The sequence below is a fragment of the Dermatophagoides pteronyssinus genome, unplaced genomic scaffold (genome assembly GCF_027571235.1).
Source record: "Dermatophagoides pteronyssinus isolate colony J.1.1.1.1 unplaced genomic scaffold, Derpt_VIB-CSIC_2022.12 sq0066, whole genome shotgun sequence".
Lineage (NCBI taxonomy): Eukaryota > Metazoa > Arthropoda > Arachnida > Sarcoptiformes > Pyroglyphidae > Dermatophagoides > Dermatophagoides pteronyssinus.
Window position 1 is genome coordinate 49007 of NW_027461585.1, and position 19147 is coordinate 68153.

General features: G+C 28.8%; 7 protein-coding genes and 1 long non-coding RNA gene across 8 annotated transcripts; 5 read left to right on the forward strand and 3 right to left on the reverse strand.

Annotated features, from left to right (window-relative positions):
• Nucleotides 1–3632: 3632 nt before the first annotated feature.
• Nucleotides 3633–4361, reverse strand: LOC142646136 (uncharacterized). Its single transcript, XR_012847131.1, has 2 exons — nucleotides 4197–4361; nucleotides 3633–4134 (listed from the first exon to the last, which is right to left on the reverse strand). It is a non-coding gene; the product is annotated as an uncharacterized LOC142646136 (long non-coding RNA).
• A 228-nt stretch (nucleotides 4362–4589) lies between these two features.
• LOC113789283 (uncharacterized) lies at nucleotides 4590–6189 on the forward strand. The gene is made up of 3 exons (XM_027338800.2): nucleotides 4590–5174; nucleotides 5277–5717; nucleotides 5805–6189. The coding sequence occupies exons 1-3, from the start codon at nucleotides 4590–4592 to the stop codon at nucleotides 6099–6101; spliced, it is 1323 nt and encodes a 440-aa protein (XP_027194601.2). The 3' UTR covers nucleotides 6102–6189.
• A 278-nt stretch (nucleotides 6190–6467) lies between these two features.
• Nucleotides 6468–8405, forward strand: LOC113789286 (ATP synthase subunit beta, mitochondrial). The gene is made up of 4 exons (XM_027338804.2): nucleotides 6468–6735; nucleotides 6807–7146; nucleotides 7215–8037; nucleotides 8103–8405. The coding sequence occupies exons 1-4, from the start codon at nucleotides 6621–6623 to the stop codon at nucleotides 8400–8402; spliced, it is 1578 nt and encodes a 525-aa protein (XP_027194605.1). The 5' UTR covers nucleotides 6468–6620; the 3' UTR covers nucleotides 8403–8405.
• A 224-nt stretch (nucleotides 8406–8629) lies between these two features.
• Nucleotides 8630–10680, forward strand: LOC142646135 (KICSTOR complex protein ITFG2-like). The gene is made up of 3 exons (XM_075824312.1): nucleotides 8630–8972; nucleotides 9033–9170; nucleotides 9236–10680. Exons 1-3 carry the CDS (start codon nucleotides 8715–8717, stop codon nucleotides 10514–10516), a joined length of 1677 nt encoding a protein of 558 aa, XP_075680427.1. The 5' UTR covers nucleotides 8630–8714; the 3' UTR covers nucleotides 10517–10680.
• A 9-nt stretch (nucleotides 10681–10689) lies between these two features.
• LOC113789287 (putative oxidoreductase TM_0325) lies at nucleotides 10690–11771 on the forward strand. The gene is made up of 3 exons (XM_075824313.1): nucleotides 10690–11174; nucleotides 11231–11331; nucleotides 11404–11771. Exons 1-3 carry the CDS (start codon nucleotides 10698–10700, stop codon nucleotides 11636–11638), a joined length of 813 nt encoding a protein of 270 aa, XP_075680428.1. The 5' UTR covers nucleotides 10690–10697; the 3' UTR covers nucleotides 11639–11771.
• On the reverse strand, nucleotides 11246–14088 carry LOC113789294 (transcriptional regulator ATRX homolog). Its single transcript, XM_027338813.2, has 2 exons — nucleotides 13929–14088; nucleotides 11246–13861 (listed from the first exon to the last, which is right to left on the reverse strand). Exons 1-2 carry the CDS (start codon nucleotides 13934–13936, stop codon nucleotides 11761–11763), a joined length of 2109 nt encoding a protein of 702 aa, XP_027194614.2. The 5' UTR covers nucleotides 13937–14088; the 3' UTR covers nucleotides 11246–11760.
• Nucleotides 14089–15165: 1077 nt separating this feature from the next.
• On the reverse strand, nucleotides 15166–15753 carry LOC113789297 (uncharacterized). The gene is made up of 2 exons (XM_027338815.2): nucleotides 15605–15753; nucleotides 15166–15538 (listed from the first exon to the last, which is right to left on the reverse strand). Exons 1-2 carry the CDS (start codon nucleotides 15627–15629, stop codon nucleotides 15252–15254), a joined length of 312 nt encoding a protein of 103 aa, XP_027194616.1. The 5' UTR covers nucleotides 15630–15753; the 3' UTR covers nucleotides 15166–15251.
• A 97-nt stretch (nucleotides 15754–15850) lies between these two features.
• Nucleotides 15851–18764, forward strand: IntS9 (integrator complex subunit 9). The gene is made up of 7 exons (XM_027338814.2): nucleotides 15851–15948; nucleotides 16011–16208; nucleotides 16278–16340; nucleotides 16407–16757; nucleotides 16810–17805; nucleotides 17882–18160; nucleotides 18241–18764. The coding sequence occupies exons 1-7, from the start codon at nucleotides 15940–15942 to the stop codon at nucleotides 18367–18369; spliced, it is 2025 nt and encodes a 674-aa protein (XP_027194615.2). The 5' UTR covers nucleotides 15851–15939; the 3' UTR covers nucleotides 18370–18764.
• Nucleotides 18765–19147: the final 383 nt, after the last annotated feature.

The window sequence follows — 19147 nt, forward strand, 5'->3', positions numbered from 1 at the left end:
TTTGAAAATTTTTCTTTAAAATTTTCAAACTTTTTTTTCGGTTTCTCGAAAACCGAATAACGGGAAAAACCGAATAACGGCGAAAAACCGAATAACTGGGAAAAAAACAGACATAATAATCACCATTATGCATAATAATCATAATTGAAAAGTTATCATCATCATCATGTGACAAATTAATTTGCTTCTTGTTTGTTTGTTTGTTTGTTGTTATTTTTGGTTCGACAAATATTCATGTGATTCTGGTTACGACAACAGGAACAAGAAAAGAACAAGAAAGGGAAAAGAACATTGAACAGAATATTAATCAAACAGAGAAAAAATGAAATTTGACAATAATTCAGTGTGTGTTTGATGGCAATAATGATGATGATGATAATGATGTAACTTATTAATTATTAATTATGAAAAACATTTTTTGGAAGAAAAATTTTTGGTTTTTTTTGTTGTTGCTATTTTTTTGAATAATATGGGTATTTTATGTTCGCAATTCAACAACAATAACGACAATGAAGATGAACAGAAACTTTGGATGAAAAGGAGTAGGAAAAACTTTACTTGTTTGAACGATAACATCGACAAACTTGACATGAAGAGGAAGCGAATGAGATGAAAGAAAGAATGAAAGAAGGAAAATAATGTTTCCTGAAAAATTTTTCTTTATTTATTGTGTGTGTCAAAATTAACCCATAGTTATTATTTGGGTACGAATTTTTTTTCTGGGAAAACCAATGAAGGGAAAGAAGAAGAAGAAGAAGAAAAGTTGGCTTCACTGTAATGCATTTTCAATTTTTTTTTTCAGTTGAAAAAAAAATTTGAAATTATCATTTCGTTTGTTGCTGTTGAAATGTTCCATCATTTTCATTATTATTTGTTCAATTTTGATCTAAAATACAAGCCTACGATCATCATCACCATCACCATCACCATCAAACAAATATTGATTCAATAATGTCTTTCATCATCATCATCATCATCAGTTTTTTGTCCCTTTTGGTCAATGGATTTTTTTTTTCTGAAAGAAAAAAAAATGTTGAAAATTTTCAAATTTTCGTTTTCAACAAAATTCAATATTTACCCCTCACTTGTGACGACAAATGAAATGATGAAATCTTTCATCCAATTCTATCATCATAATCATCTTGATTGATCATCCGTGTTGTTTGTTGCTGTCGAATAATTGAATTTTTCTCAATTTTGAATTAAAAATTTTTTTTCTTTGTTTCATTTTTTTTCTTTGTTTCACCATCGTTGTTGTTGTTGTTGTTCAGCCATGATCATCATCAATATTGCGCTTTCAGTTTTCTTTTTCTTTCTATTTGAAGTGAGCGAATGGAAAAAAAGAAAGAAAGAAATTTGAAAATCTCTTTCTTCTTCTGAAGAAGAATAATTTCAGATTTCTGTACAACAAAGTAACCAAATATATACGAAGAAATGTAATGTGTTTAGAGATTGTACCAGATGTTGGATGGTTCAATAATTTGACAATGGAAGAAATAAGAAAAGAAAAGAACAATACAAAACAAACGAGAATAATGAGAAAATCATTAATCTTGATGATGTTTTCTTTTTCTGCTTCAAGAAAAAAAAGAAAATTTCTTTTTCTTTTCATTTGTTGTTATCCCTTATCATTTGTATTTTTTTTTCATCTTTCGTTATTTAATCGATTTGTCATTTAAAAGAAAAGAAACGAAAGAAAATAGTGAAAGAACGAAAAAAACCATACATATCGACAAACCATTATCAATTTTGGAAAATTTTCCTTTCGCATTTCAATGGAAAAAGTAAATGGGATTTTCTTTCCATTTTTTTTGCCCTTGTAACAAAAGAATTACACAGAGAATCAGCAAAAGAAGATGAAGAAAGAAAACACACACACACACATTACAATTACAGTGTGTTTTTTTGTTGAATGTTTGTGTGTTTTTAAATAATAATAATCATTTTTACAATGATAAAAATCATTTTGTATAATGATCATTATACTAATTATATAATGACCATTGGATTTTTTGTTTTGTTTATTATTATAATGGACATCGATAACAACAATTTTATCTTGTTGTTGTTGTTGTTGTGTGAAGATGAAGAAAAAACGAAGAAGTTTGACATAACCAACAAACATGAAAAACAGCTTAGTGTTATCAAATGTAATTAAGTAATCGAATGTGTGTGTGTGTGTGTGTGATTGTGTGTCTTTTTGTCTTTGTGTGAAAAAAGCGATTAATTTTCGTTTTCCGTTTGATGATGATGATAATAAAATCATTGAATAACATCAGCTTGAACAACAAAGGAAAAAACATTCACTTTTTTCCATTTGTTTCTCCGAATGAAATCTGACCATTGGCTGGCTGGCTGGCCCCTTTTTTATGTTTATGTAACAACGACCAACAACAAGCAAAAAATGATAATTTATGATCCCCAAAAAAAAAAAAAATTTCAATGTCAAACATGTTTATTCTATGTTCAACAACAGCCAAAAACAAAACAAAACGAAAAAAATTGGCTATTTTTAATGGTTATTATATTTTCTTCAAAAATGAAACGAATCTTGAAATGAATATTCCATAGAATCATGGAATATTTACTTTACCCAAAACACCATCATCAAGAATCGAGAATATTAATATTTTTTTTTTCTCGCATTGGTTTACGTCATCATTCATTCATCATCATCTGACTGACTGTATAAGGGGATTTTTTTATTTCGATTCCAAAAACAGAAAATGAAAAATGAAAATGAAAATAAGGTTTCCATTTCAAACCAAAGAAGAAAGATCTAATTTTATTAATAATAATCATTTTGGTTGTTGTTGTTGTTTGATCGGTAAGATTTTTTGTTTGTTATTTGTTTTTGATTTTTTTTTCTTTTTCTTTATCAAACAATATTTGTCGTCTCTCTCTCTCTCTCTCTCTCTCTCTCTCTCTCTCTCTCTCTCTCTCTCTCTCTCTCTCTCTCTCTCTCTCTCTCTCTCTCTCTCTCTCTCTCTCTCTCTCTCTCTCTCTCTCTCTCTCTCTCTCTCTCTCTCTCTCTCTCTCTCTCTCTCTCTCTCTCTCTCTCTCTCTCTCTCTCTCTCTCTCTCTCTCTCTCTCTCTCTCATCGTCGTCGTCACCTGAATAATCAGGAATTGTTGAAAGAAAAAAAATCCAAAAAGGTCGAGAAATGTTTGAATGAATGTTTCTTTTTCTTCTTTTTTTTTCTACATGTTTTAAGAATCAAAATCAAAAAAAAAATTATTTTTACAATGTATTCTATGTGAAACAATCAAAGGTTAAATTTAGAATATCTTTCTTTATTTTTTTGCCAAGATAAAAAACCAAAAAACAAAACAAAAGAATAGATATATAAAAGCAAATACCAGAAGAAGAATCCAAGAATGAAATCAGAGAAAGAGAAACATCATTTAAGTAATGTCATTAGGAATATATTTTATTCTGGACCAAAAGATGGGAAAAACGAAGACAAGACAAATACTAACGAATCTAATTCTGTTTTCGCTATTTGCGTGTCGATGTATTTGTGCTGATGATGATGATCAAATCAAGATAAATTCTTTCTTTTTTCGTTGCACTTAAATGTATTTTCTGCTGCTGCAATGTGTCAGAAAAAAACATGTTTTGAATGAATAAAATTGAAATCGAAATTAAATCACTCTATATTTTGGACACATTTAGTACATTTGGTCTCTTTTGGTCTTTCTGTGTTTGGCCCATACATCAATCAATTAAAGAATCATTCCATTAAAATGATAATCTTTTTCTTTTTTTTTGGGTGAACCTAGCTTGGGAAAAACAACCTAAGTGTTATTTTATTTTTTGTTGCTTGCTCAACAATTTTAGTTTTTCTTTCACTAATGTAAACCAAAAACAAATTATCTAACGGTATATACCATGGTTTGAATAGAGAAAATTAGGTTACCATTAAAAGCAAATTTTGAAAATTTTAAAATATTTTTTTTAAAGTTTTTTCACGGGAAAAAAGCAGAAATTATCATCAGTAATCATTCGTTGTTGACAATTTAATTTGACTGAATTGTTTCATCGTTCGATTCATCCATCATCCATTATCATCATTATCATCATAATAATAATGTTGCAACCGAAAAAAAACGAATAAAAAGAAATTCGATATTGCTAAAAAGATTTTATAAAAGGAAAAAATTATTTGATTTTGTTTAGGAAAAATGATACGATACCGTATAGGATTATCATTTGTACAATCATCAAAAAGTTAAACCAAATTGACTATATGGATTTTTACATTTTTTCAATTTTTCAATTTTCAGCTTTTTCAGCTTTTTCAAAACTTCAATAATGATGTACAAAAATGATTGGAACAAATGGAAAAAAATTGAACAAAACAACGAACAACAAAAAAAATCTCAAAAGTTTTTCGAACCAAAAAAAAAAAAAGTTTTTCGTTCGATTTCGAACAAAAAAAAAAAAGTTCGCGAATAATTTCCATTCACAGACACTGTATTACCATCATCATCATTTGTCTTCCTTTCTCTCGTGTCTGTTTTCTGGTGTTATTACATTCATGACAAAAACGAAAATTAACGAAAATTAACGAAAATTACTAAATCTTCATGATGAACACCAATAAAGATAATAATAATAATCACCATTATTACAGTTTTTATAATAATAATCAATTTAATGTACCGTCTTCAACAGCAACAACAACAAACAAAAACCGAATTGATGTTGTGGATAATGTTTCGAAAACAACAACAACAACAGCAACGTTAATGATGCAGCAAAATCAATTCACATTTCGTTTGAATCCACCATCACCATTACCATCGACAATAAAAACATTGTTTAATGATGATAATGATGATAATGATGATAATGATAATGATAATCAACAAAATCATCATCATCATTACAGAAACATAAATAGTGGTAATGGAATTCATAATAATAATGATTCGAACAAATTTCTCAAGTCATCCATTGCTTCTAATAACGGTAGAACTGCCACTAATAATGATGAACAACGACGACATATGTCATCGTACGGAATCGACATCGATGATGATGATGATGATGATGATGATGATGATGAAGATCATCATCATCCGTCGAATATTCGACAACCTTGTGCCAATAATAATAATGATAATGATGATAATGTTAAAAAACAGACAACAAAATTATTTCAACCAAAAGTTAGTAATTCGTCTTTTTGTTTGTTTTACTCGATCATTCGATTTATTCGGGTAATCGATAATTGTCGATTTTGTTTTTTTTCATTGTTTTTTTTTCATTAGATTTTCAATAACATCAACGAAGACGACGACGACGACATTATGAAGGTGATACAGGATAAATATAATCAAATTCAACAATATTTTTCACAAATATGTTCCACAAATAAAACCGGTTCATGGGGACAATTTTTTTCAAAAAAACATTTCAATTTTCCAGCATCATTATCGGAAATTGCCAAAAGATGTCCAGATAATTTACAGATTTATTTTTCCAATTATTGTACTATTAGTATAATAATATTGGTTTATTGTTTGATTACATCACCATTATTATTGTTCGGTATACTAATATATTCCATTCTATGTTATACAATTATTAAACGTAATCAAGAATTGGAATTATTTGGTAAACCATTTTCACGTAATCAACAATTGATTACCGTTTCGGCTACATTTCTTCCCATTTTATATTTACTTGGTTTGACTGCCACATTTTTTTGGGTAAATTTTTTTTCTGTTTCAAAAGTTGAAAAACTGATTTGTTTAACACTAATTTTCTTTTCTTTTTTTTCGGATACATTCTTATAGCTGGTCGGTGCATGTACATTTGTAATTGCATTACATGCAATTTTTCATGAATCAATGAAACTTCCTGTAGATGAAATGAATGGTGTTAACATTGATGGTGATAATCGTGATAAACGATCAATAACAAGTAGTGGTGGTGGAACAATAACAACAACAACAACATCGAAAAGCAATGTTGATATAAAAGAAATCAAAGATGATGATGATGATGATGATGATAATGATAATGATGAAAAAGTACCCGAACCACATCCTAGACGAAAAAGTGATTTAAAAAATGAAGTATTTTCCGTTTAAATTAGACCATTATTACCTGATTGTTGATTGATTGATTGATTGATTGTTTTTGTTCAATAAATAAAAATCTTTTTTGTTGTTGAAAAAATTTTGATGAAAAATAAAAATTGAATTCTTGGATCGAATAGAAAAAAAAGAATGTACATTTTTTTCCGCTCAACCATCGACATCTATTGTTGAATTTTTAAAACTATTATCGGGTTACGATACTTATGAACGGTAAACCGAAAAAAAGGTGACCGTGCGATGGTAAAAAAATTGATGATCATGCGCATCTATGATTCGCCCTACAACTTTCTCCTTGCCTTTTCGGTGTTCGATTCTGTTCCTATTTCTGTGTGTGTTGTGTTGTGTTCAATCGCTTGTCTGTCCTGGACGGCATATCGCATAAAACCACTTTTGAGCAAAAAACCTCGACATTTTTCTTCATTGATATTTTTTCTTTTTTTTTTTAAAAAATTCAATTTATCTTTTAAATTTTTTTTGTTTCATCACATTTCAAACTTTTCGGTTCAAACAATGTTGGGTTTATATCGTAATTGTACCAGTTTGGTACGTGCATCAAAACCGGCCGTACAATTAGCTGTACAAAATCAAACCGCAAAAAATGCTTTACCAGCATTATGTGATCAATGTAATTTATAATAATATTTTGTTGTTTTGTAATGAATAATGATTATTTTATTTGAAACAAAAATCAAACAGCTCAAAAACGATATGCAGCTGCAGCTGCTACTGCTCCAAAAAGTGGTAAAAAAATGGGTAAAATTGTTGCGGTCATTGGTGCTGTTGTCGATGTACAATTCGAAGATGAATTACCGTACATTTTAAATGCTTTAGAAGTTGTTGATCGTAAACCTCGATTAGTTCTTGAAGTTGCTCAACATTTGGGCGAAAATGTTGTCCGTACTATTGCCATGGATGGTACTGAAGGTCTTGTTCGTGGTCAAGATGTATTGGATACTGATTCTCCTATTAAAATTCCTGTTGGTCCTGAAACTCTTGGCAGAATTATGAATGTTATTGGTGAACCAATTGATGAACGGTAATTTTTATTTATTTACATTTCATTAAATTGCTTATCAAAATTAAATTTTTTTTTCATAAAATTAGTGGCCCAATCAGTTCAAACAAATTTGCATCAATTCATGCTGATGCTCCGGAATTTGTTGACATGAGTGTTGAAGCTGAAATTCTTGTCACTGGTATTAAAGTTGTCGATTTATTGGCACCATATTCCAAAGGTGGTAAAATTGGTCTTTTTGGTGGTGCCGGTGTAGGCAAAACTGTATTGATTATGGAACTTATTAACAATGTTGCTAAAGCTCATGGTGGTTATTCAGTGTTTGCTGGTGTTGGTGAACGTACTCGTGAAGGAAATGATTTATATCATGAAATGATTGAAGGTGGTGTTATTTCATTGAAAGATAAAAGCTCAAAAGTCGCACTTGTATATGGTCAAATGAATGAACCACCAGGAGCACGTGCTCGTGTTGCTTTAACTGGTCTTACTGTTGCTGAATATTTCCGTGATGCTGAAGGACAAGATGTGTTACTTTTTATTGATAATATTTTCCGTTTCACACAAGCTGGTTCAGAAGTATCCGCTTTATTGGGTCGTATTCCATCAGCTGTCGGTTATCAACCAACATTGGCCACCGATATGGGTTCTATGCAGGAACGTATTACGACAACCAAAAAAGGTTCAATCACTTCGGTACAAGCTATCTATGTGCCTGCTGATGATTTAACTGATCCTGCTCCAGCTACGACATTTGCCCATTTGGATGCAACCACTGTATTGTCACGTGGTATTGCCGAATTAGGTATCTATCCGGCTGTCGATCCACTTGATTCCACTTCACGTATTATGGACCCTAATATTGTCGGTGCTGAACATTATGAAATTGCTCGTGGTGTGCAGAAAATTCTTCAGGTAAATTTTCTCTCTAAAAGCTAACAAATTTTTGATTTTCTTTAATGTTGATTTTGTTTTCATAGGATTATAAATCGTTGCAAGATATTATCGCTATTTTAGGTATGGATGAATTAAGTGAAGAGGATAAAATAACTGTAGCACGTGCACGTAAAATTCAACGTTTCTTATCGCAACCTTTCCAAGTTGCTGAAGTTTTTACCGGTCAAGCGGGTAAATTTGTACCATTGAAAGATACTATTTCTGGATTCAAAGCAATTTTGGATGGTGAATATGATCATTTACCGGAAATTGCTTTCTATATGGTTGGCCCAATCGAAGAAGTAATTGAAAAAGCCGAAAAATTAGCTAAAGATACTGATTAAACATTTTTAAAAAAATTTCAAATTGTCATCAAAAAAAATTAAAAAACCGAAAATTCAAAAGCAATGGTATCCAATCAATCAAATTATTCAGAATTTTTAGAATCTGGTGTATATTATTATTATCAATAAATTTTTATGAAACAAACAGAAAAAAAATTTTGTAATTATTTCATGAAATGAAAAAATAAAATTTTCAGATAGAATTTTTTTGAATTACGTCGTTTATTCATGGACCAATAATAATCAAATCAGTTGTTTTTGGCAATTCGAATTTTTATTTTATTTTTTTTTTGTTGAAAATTTTCAAAGATAATGAATCAGAATAAGATTGATGATGATGGTAATCTACAACAACAACAACAGCAAAATGATCAACCGGCATCGGATACATCGACACCATCACATTCAACATCGATTAGCCGAACACAAAGTTCTAGTTCAACTAGTTTTATTGCAGCATCAAATACAAATTGTCAACGATCATTATCATTAGTTGATTCTATTGAATTTAAATTTGAAGGAAATATTTGTAAAAATGCTATTGCTATTGGTGATTGTGATAATGATGGGGTATTGTAGACTGATTGTTTATTTTATTCAGTAATTTTTTTTTAAATATCCTAAAAACAGAAAAATGAATTGGTTATCGGTACTTTGAATGGAGAATTATTAATCTATAAAAATGATCGTAAAAATCCACAAGCTTCAACTAAAGATCTTGGAATGATTGCATGTATTTTGATTGGTGATATTCTTAATTTTGGCAAGGTAATTATGTCTTGACAATTAATTGTCCTAATGAAAATAATAATTATATGCATTTGATATTACAGAATTGCCTCATCACAATCAGTATAGAAGGTTATTTAAAGATATTTTATATGTATAGTGATTGTCATGTTGATCTTATTAATCAATCAAACGATTCGGCCATACGACGACAGCCAAAATTTTCCAATTCATCATTACAATTATCTAATATGAAACTACCACCAACAATTGCGGATAATGAAGTTTATTCATCTACAACTAATTTAAATTTGATTCATAGCCAACAAATGCAATCAAATACTATGTGTGCTTTGTTGGTCGATTTTGATCATGATGATAATCAAGAATTAATAGTTGCACTTAGTGATCGTGTTGTTCGTTGTTATCGTGCCGTTCATTTAAACGAAGAAATCAAACTAATTGGTCTTTATAAATGGGAATTTTCTGATCAAATTGGTTCGATTACTTTACATCATTTATTCGATTCATCCAATAATAATGATGATCCAGATCTATTGGTCGAAGACAATAAAAGTGACAATTCATTATCAACGAACGACAAAAAATCTGCAATATGTAAAAATCAAATATGTATACTTGTTTCACAATTTGGTGGTGTTTTTGCCAAAATCACCTGTTGCGAACATCTGTCCGAAAATAAAGATCACGTTAAAAATAATGATGATAATAATGAAATTGAACCAATATCAGTAGAATATTGTGATACTATTGTTCCATACACTAGAAATCGACAGACTAGTGCTGAAATTCTTGCAGATATTCGTCGAATAACAACAAATGAAAACCTGATTGCATTGGCCACTCATGATGGAACATTAATACTTCTTGAAAGTGATCAACAAACAATTAAATGGCATCTACAACTTGAACATCCAATCGTTTCATTACATAAATATGATTTAAACAATAATGGATGTGATGAATTAATCATAACCGTTTCAAATGGATTAGTTTACATAATCGATTTGAATGGTCAGATAATTTCTTGTCATTTTCATCAACCAATCAGTGCTTTTGCTGTTGGTTCTTATCATCTTAATGATAATATTGGACAGCTTAATTGTTTTGTATATACAACATTTACTAATTCGGTTTATGTATTTTACAATATTGATTCAATTTTATTCAACAATATTGATATGGATAATAATAATAATGATTATCCATTGGATTATATTCGTAAACATAAACCTGAACTTTATTTAAGAATGGAAAAATTATTGAAAAAAAGAATAATGAATAATGATAACAACAAAATGATGAAAATATCACCCGATCTAATACGTACAATTCTTTATGAAATTCCATTTTCATCAAGTTGATTGATTTCCTTTTTCAAATCGATGACAGATGTTTGATTTGTTTGTTTCAATAATTTTTTTTGTTGTTGTATTCATGACATGAACATCTGCTGTTCATTGTTTTTTCTTTCCTGTTCTGACAATATAAAAAGATGGAAAATAAATTGAATTTTTTTTCATTTTCATTTCGATTGAAGAAATAATGGCTACTTGTTATCATAATAAAAAATATGATTTTAATGGTAAAGTTGCATTGATTACCGGGTCAAGTTCAGGTATTGGTGCAGCAATTGCCAGTAAATTTGCGGAATATGGTGCCGATTGTGTTATAACTGGTCGTAATTCAGAAAATTTAAATCAAATTGCAAGAAAAATAATGAAACATACTGATCGTGAACCATTGATGATTGTTGGTGATTTACAAACCGATCCGGAACTTCCCAAGCGATTGATTAATGAAACTATCGAAAAATTCGGTCGATTAGATATTTTGATCAATAATGCTGGTACCGGTATTGCTAATGATACATTTGATAATCCTGAATTGATTGATGAATTTGATAAAATGTTTACATTGAATGTTCGTGTACCGTTATGTTTATGTCGATTAGCCGTTGAACATTTGGAAAAAACTCAAGGAAATATTATTAATATTTCAAGCAATGCAAGTGCTGAACCGGTAAGATTTTTTTCTGGATTTGAAACAATCGAAATCAATTAATGACGATCATATAGATTTTATTCACATACAGTATGTCGAAAGCAGCATTGGATATGTTGACTAAAGGTGCAGCACAAGATTTAGGACCAAAAGGAATTCGTGTTAATTCAATCAAGTAAGTTTTGGATTGATTGATTGATTTATTGATGAAATGAAATCCATCCGATTTTTTTTTTTTTGTTGACAGCCCTGGACCAACTATAACAAGTATGGGTCGTTGTCTTGGAAAAGATTCGGATCATTTTGAAAAATCTAAAGATAAATTTGCTAAATTAACAATACTTGATCGTATACCTTATCCGGATGAAATGGCAAATTTAGCAGCATTTTTAGCATCAAATGATGCGGTAAATATTACCGGTTCAATTATTGTTAGTGATGGTGGTATGTTGGTAAAAAAACGACAATATTTTGCAAAATAATTTTTTTAAAATTTTTAATTTAAAAAAATTTCAAATCAATGATAACTAAAGACTATAGTAAAATTAATTAAAATTTCATGATTGAAAAGTTTTTTCCAATTAATAAAACAAAAAGTTAATAATTAAAATTCAATATCTAAATCGATAATTTTTGGTTCATTCAATGGAAATTTTTGTTCATCGATCATTAATTGATTTGAAATTGATTTTGATTCTGGTTTGATGATTTTTTCTCGAGTATATTCAGCCCAAGCTTCAAGTTTTTCATCATCATCCAATTCTTCTTCAGGATGTTGTGCTAATAATGAATCATGTTCATGATATGATATTATTGAACGTTCACAATCATGCATCAATAATAGATCAGCCAAAACATTATCGTTTGGTAATTCAGGTATGGCTATACAATCGGGTGATTCTTCAAAACGATACATTTCTTCAAGTTGAGCACGAGTATAATTACGAACAACATGTTGTTCATCGATTACACGTTTTGATAATGATTGTTTTTGTACTTGACGTTCATAGATTTTCCATTCCATTGTACCATAAGAAACTAGCCGATAAATATACACTGGTTTTGTTTGACCTAAACGAAATACACGAAAAATTGCCTGTAAATCGATAGCCGGATTCCAACTACAATCAATCAATATTGCACGATTTGCACCGACTAAATTAATGCCAATACCACCAGCACGAATCGATATTAACATTAAACGTGCACGATGATCTTTTGGATTGTTGAATTTAGCGATTACATCATGACGTTCACTAATTTCTACATGACCATCGATTCGAAAATAATCCAAATTTTTCATCCAATTTTGTTCATTCAACAATTTTTCCAGATAATTCAATGTTAGAATACTTTGTGAGAATATAAGAATTTTATCACCAATCCGTTCACATTGTGCAAGTATCGAAAATATCAATGTAAATTTGGAACCGAATTTCATTTCAAACATTTGTTTTTCTTCTAATGAATCGATAACTTGGCGCCACCAAAATTCATGATGATTATCAAAATTTTCTTTACCATATCGTTCTTGATGATATTTTAATAACAATGAAGGATGATTACTAATTAACATTAAAATACGTGAATCATTTAAAAGATTTTTTCTAGTTATAGTTGTAACATTTGTAATATAATATTGATATAAACGTGATTGAATTGGTGTCATACGAACACCGATAACATATTCTTGTTTTGGTGGAAGATATGGTACCAATATTTCATAATCACAACGATGTACATAATTTTTTAACATTTTTGTTAAAACATGTATACGTTTTTTCATCAGCTTTACTTCATAATCAGTTGAATCGATTAATTGACCATTATTGATTGGTTTTTCAAATCGTGTTTTGAAACGTTCATGTTTACCCAAAAGTTTTGGTTTGATAAAATCAACCATAAAAAAATATTCAGTAAGATTATTTTGTAATGGTGTACCAGTAAGAATAATTCGACGTTCGGTTCTGATTCGTGTCAATGCTTTATAGAAAGCTGTTTTATTGTTTTTCAATAAATGTCCTTCATCAACAATAACTAAATCGGGATTTGTTAATGATCGACGAAATGATTTTTCATCCAAATTATCAATCATATTTGTTGCCATACGACTTGTTATAATCATTACACCACCATAAAAATCCCAATTCAACAACAATTGACGACGTTTAGCAATCGATGTTTTTGTTTCATACATTTTCCATAAACGAATTTTTTCCTTACGATTACATTTACCGAACCATTTTTCAAATTCATCATGCCAATTTTGCGCAACATTATATGGAACAATAATCAATATTTTTCGAATGTATTTTTTGATTATTACATTGGTCGAAATGGAATGTATGAAAGCAACAATTTGAAGAGTTTTTCCAAGGCCCATCGAATGTGCCAGAATACATCCATCACCGGACTGTTTGTCATTTACAGCACTTTGTTTGAGCTGTTCCATTGAACCAATTGTACAATTATACATGAATTTAATACCATCAATTTGATGTGGTTTTAAAATGGCTGCAAGTCCATTATCAATTTCAATGGAAAATTTTTCATCTTTTTCCAATATCATTTCTTCATTACTAGTATTATTATCATCATAATCACCTGAACTTAATGATAATGATTCGATAGATTTGTAATTATGAATGATTTCATCATCATCGGATGAATCATCTAATATGATCAATTCTTCATCGGCAATTATTCTGAACGAGAAAAACAAAATGATAAAACAAAATGAGTTTACGAAAAAAACAAAACAAGATAAATTACCTCGACATGTTTCGTTTTTTACAATGTTTCAGATTATAAGTGACAGTTTTGAATTTCAAACACACAATGGATTTTGTCCGTTGACAGTTCACGTTTAATAAACGCGTTCGAACATTAATTGAATTCCGAAAAAAAAGGTTCCATCCATAAAGGATATGACCAAACACAAACGAAACAAATTTTCAAATTTCAAATTCAAAATTTTTTCATTTTATTTTCAATTCAAAAAAAAGAACAAATAAAAATGGATTTTTTTTTCTAATTAGAAATATTTCTAAATTATTAATAATAATATTCATTGTTGTTGACCTTTCTTTCTTTCCATTCTTTCTATTCATTCATTTGTTTTCATTTTATATTTTTTCATTTGTTTTCCATATTTGTTTAATCAATTTTGTTGACAATGATATTGTTTTAGATCGATTAATAATATTACCTGATGATCGACTTTTACTTTTTTTTGTTGATGATTTTGATTTAGAATGATTCGATGAATGTTGTCGATGATGATTAATACGTTTTGATGATGAATGATGATGTTGTTGTTGTTGTTGTTGTTGATTATGATGATGATGATTATCATTATTATTCAATTTTGATCGTTTATCTATAACATTAACATTTGTTAATGTTTGTACCGGTGTCATTGTTGTTGTTGTTGTTGCTGTTGGTGGTACTGTTGTTGGAATATTCATTGCTGTTGGAACATGTTTCACTGCTGGAATATGTGTTGGCGTTGGAACATGTGTTGCGGTTTGAACATGAATTGCTGTTGGAACATTTGTTACTGTTGTTGTTGTTGTTGGAGTATGTGTTACTACTGGAATATGTGTTGCTGTTGGTTGCATTGGTATATTAGCCGATATTGATGGTAATGGTGATGATGATGAATGATGACGTTTTTTACGACATAATTTTGCACAAAGCATTAACGTTAAATTACAAACCGATATGAATATAACTAATCCAGATACAACCAATAAAATCGTTGATACTGGTGATGACCAATCATCTGGAACAGGTGTTATCGGATCTTCACTTGATGTTGAAAAAATATCTGTAAAATCTGAATTTCTTGTTGGTATCGTTGGTACTGTTATAGTTTCCATTTAAAAAAAAAATTGGAAAAAACAACCGAAATTGATGAATACGTTTAAAACAAATTTTTCAAATAAAAACAAAAATATCGATTTATATATATGGGAAGTGAACAGAATCGAAAAACAATTAAATCAAATTAATTTGATTCTGATTTTTTTTTAATTATTTATTTATTAATTGAATTTGTTTCCAAAATTTGTTCTGAAGAAAAAAAATGAACAATCATTCAACTGATGTTCCACCTCCCCAGCTAGTACCGGTTGTTGCTCCGGTATATTGTCCACCTGTTGTCATTGCTGATGTTGATGCTCCTCTTCTTGATGATCGTCGAGATGATGAACGAGACCATGCTCTTGATGATCGTGATGATGATGATGATGAACTTCTTCCACATTTTCGCATACACATACGCCAAGTCATTATACAACAATTTATACATGAAAGTAATACAATCAAAGCAATTAATACAAAAACAATGATAGTTGTCAATGAAAAACTATCTACAAAATCTGATCAACAAAAAAAAGAAAAGAAAATTAATTAATTTAGCCAAAAAAAAAGATTGATTAATTTACCTGGATCGTCATCATGTTTCGGCATTTTTCTTTATAAAATTTGAATTTTTCTTTTATTTTGTATGAAAAGAAAAAGAAACGGGATTATTATTTTTTTTTTTAACCGGCCATTTTTATTTGTTTAAATATAGCCAACTAAATACAAAATTGGATGTGATAATTATATCAAAATTCAAAATTCGAATTCGATATATCGATACCGATATCGATACTATTACGCCATCTATCGTATTCGATTCCAAAAACAAATTATACTCATTTTGTAAAAGAATATTTTTTTTTGAGGTTTTGTTTACGATTTTTGAATTTTTTGGTTTTTTGTTTTCAAATTCAAAATGAAATTTGTATGTCTTCTAAATGTCATATTTATATAATCAATTAAATGAATTTGTATTTTTGTTTCTAGATAAGCTTAAGCGGTAATCCTAATTATCCATGTAATATAATTAAATTTAAATCAACACATATTATGTTGGATTGTTCATTGGATTCAACCACTGTATTATCATTTTTACCAATGACATTAGTACATAGTAATCATTTTAATTCATTACCAAGTTGGAATGCAACCAAAGAATTTACTGTTGAACCTTTATTGGAAAATGTATGTTGGCATTTTTTTGTTTTTGTTTTTTTTAAATTTATTATTTGTTGTTATTGTTGTTACATGAAGGAAATCAAAGAATGTTTGGGTAAAATTTTTGTTGATAGTGCGCCGGAATTCTGTCTACCAGAGGTAAAAATATTTTGTTTGTTCTTTTTTATAATCGAAATTTTTTGTTTATCATTTCAAAATGATCAGTTTTCTTACATAGATATGAAAAATATCGATGTAATTCTAATATCAAATTATCGTTCAATGTTGGCATTACCATTCATTACGGAAAGATCTGATTTTAATGGTTTTGTTTATGCAACTGAACCATCAATGAATATTGGTCGTTTATTTATGGAAGAATTGGTTACCTATATTGAACGAAATCCAAAACTTAAACGTGCAACAGCATGGAAAAATTTAAATATTTTTCAACATCTTCCATTTCCATGTTTTCCTGATTCAATTTTACCCACTGTATTGGAAAATATTTATTCAATGGATGAAATTAGTAGTTGTTTATCGAAAATAAAACCCGTTGCTTTTTCCGAAAAAATTGTAAGTATTGTTTTATTGTTATCGATAAACCGGCTAATTGATCTTTACACAGAGTATTTTTGGATCATTACATTGGTATCCAATCAGTACTGGATATTGTCTTGGATCAAGTAATTGGATTATTGAAAGTGCACATGAAAAAATTGTCAACATTTCTAGTTCATCAACCTATACAACACATATTCGTCCAATGGATTATTTACCACTTAAAAATGCTGATTTAGTTATTCTAACATCACTATCATTGGCACCAACAACAAATCCAAATACACGTTTGAATGAATTTTGTGATCATGTTGAAAAAACATTAAAAAATGGTGGCAATGTACTTATTCCATGTTATTCTTCCGGGAAAATTTATGATCTTTTTGAATGTTTGAATGCACATTTAGATTCAGTTAGTCTTGGTGGTATACCGATATTTTTTATATCACCAATTGCTGAACATTCATTAGCATATTCAAATATAATGGCCGAATGGTTATCAGAAGCAAAACAAAATCGTGCATTCATACCGGAAGAACCATTTCCACATGGTCAACTAGTCAAATCTGGTCGTATAAAACATTTTTCAAGTTTAAGTGAAGAATCATTTAATAATGAATTTCGTATGCCTTGTATTGTTTTTACTGGTCATCCATCATTACGTTTTGGTGATATTGTACATTTTATTGAATTATGGGGTTCAAATCCAACCAATATGATATTGATGACTGAACCAGAATTTCCTTGTTTCGAAGCATTATCACCATATCAACCATTATCAATGAAAATAATTTATTGTCCAATCGATACACGACTAACATTTATTCAAGCAAATAAAATTATTCGTGATATAAAACCAAAAAATCTTGTATTACCATATCAATATACAAGACCATTTTCATCATCATCATCATCATCAGGTGATAATCATAATAATAATAATAATAAATCATCATATGAAACAATGATTGAAGCTGATTGTAAAATGTTTTCATATCATCGAAAAGAAACAATTAAATTACCAATCAAATGTAAATATGAACGTTTATTAATCGATTCGGAGGTAATTTATTGATTAGTTTTTTTTTGTTGTAAATTTTTTTCAAATTCTGATCCTGTATCTTTTTTTTGTTGTTTAGCTTATATCAACATTAACAACACATCAGATTGCTAATGGCATAAAAATTACAACCATTACAGGAATTTTAGAAGCTAAAGATAATAAATTTCGTCTTGGACCAATAACAAAAAATCATCGTAATGAATTTCGTAATCAAATGCCAACACAAACATTACCACCAAATAAATATCTAATTGGAATGATTGATATGAATGAATTATTACGATTATTAACACACGAAGGTTATCAAGATGTTATATTGAATAAATTTAATGATAAAAGATATCGATTAGAAATTGTAAGTATTTATTACAAATGAATTGTTTGTTTGTATTTAAATTTGATTGGTTTTTTGTTTGTTTGTTTGTAAAAAAATAGCCTTCAAAAGGAATCGCCATCGATATTGATGATGAAACTAAATCAATAATGATCATCACTGAAGATTGGCAAAATAATTGTCGATTAATTATACGTGATTTATTGGCCAAATGTTTAATTGAAATCTAAATCATTCAAATGTGTTTGTTTGGGTGTAATTTAGAATTTTTTTTTCCCTTCAAAATTGAATTAAAAATTCTAAATTGCTTAAATATTTCATAAATTTTTGTTGGAAATAACTAAAAATTTTGTTTCTTGGTGAAAAAATCTTTTTGTTTTTAAAAAAAAGAAAAAGAAAAATGGATACACCACCAAATGAAGAAGATGATAGTGGTGGTATTCCTACTATATACATTATCATTATCATTATACTCGTATTTTCGATCATAGGATTTGTACTATATAAATATGGTTATTTTAAAAAAATTAAAAAAATGTTGAAAAAAAGTGGTGGATCATCAAAAAGTTCAACACGACGATCATCAAGACGAGTAACTTCATGAAAGAAATTCAAATCAAAATAATAAATAAATATAAAAACAACCAACGAAATAAACACATTTTATTTTCATTTTTAATAATATTTTATTATTAAAAAAAAAAATTTTGAATACCAAAACCAATGGTTGATAATTATGATTAATTACAAAACGTTGAAAATAATTTCAGATTTTTTAATTTGTATTTTGTTTGTAAAATAACATCTCGAATGAAAATAGTCAGCGATGGCTAAATGTTCTAATTTGATTAAAATTTTCAAATCAATTTTGTTTCTTTCCAGAAATGAATTAGAATTTTCAAAATTGCTTAAAATATAATCCCAAAAAATTGGATTATTGAAAATGATTTGAAATTTTTTTTTTAAAAAAGCATTTTCTTTGGTAGTTTTTCAACAAAAACAACAAAA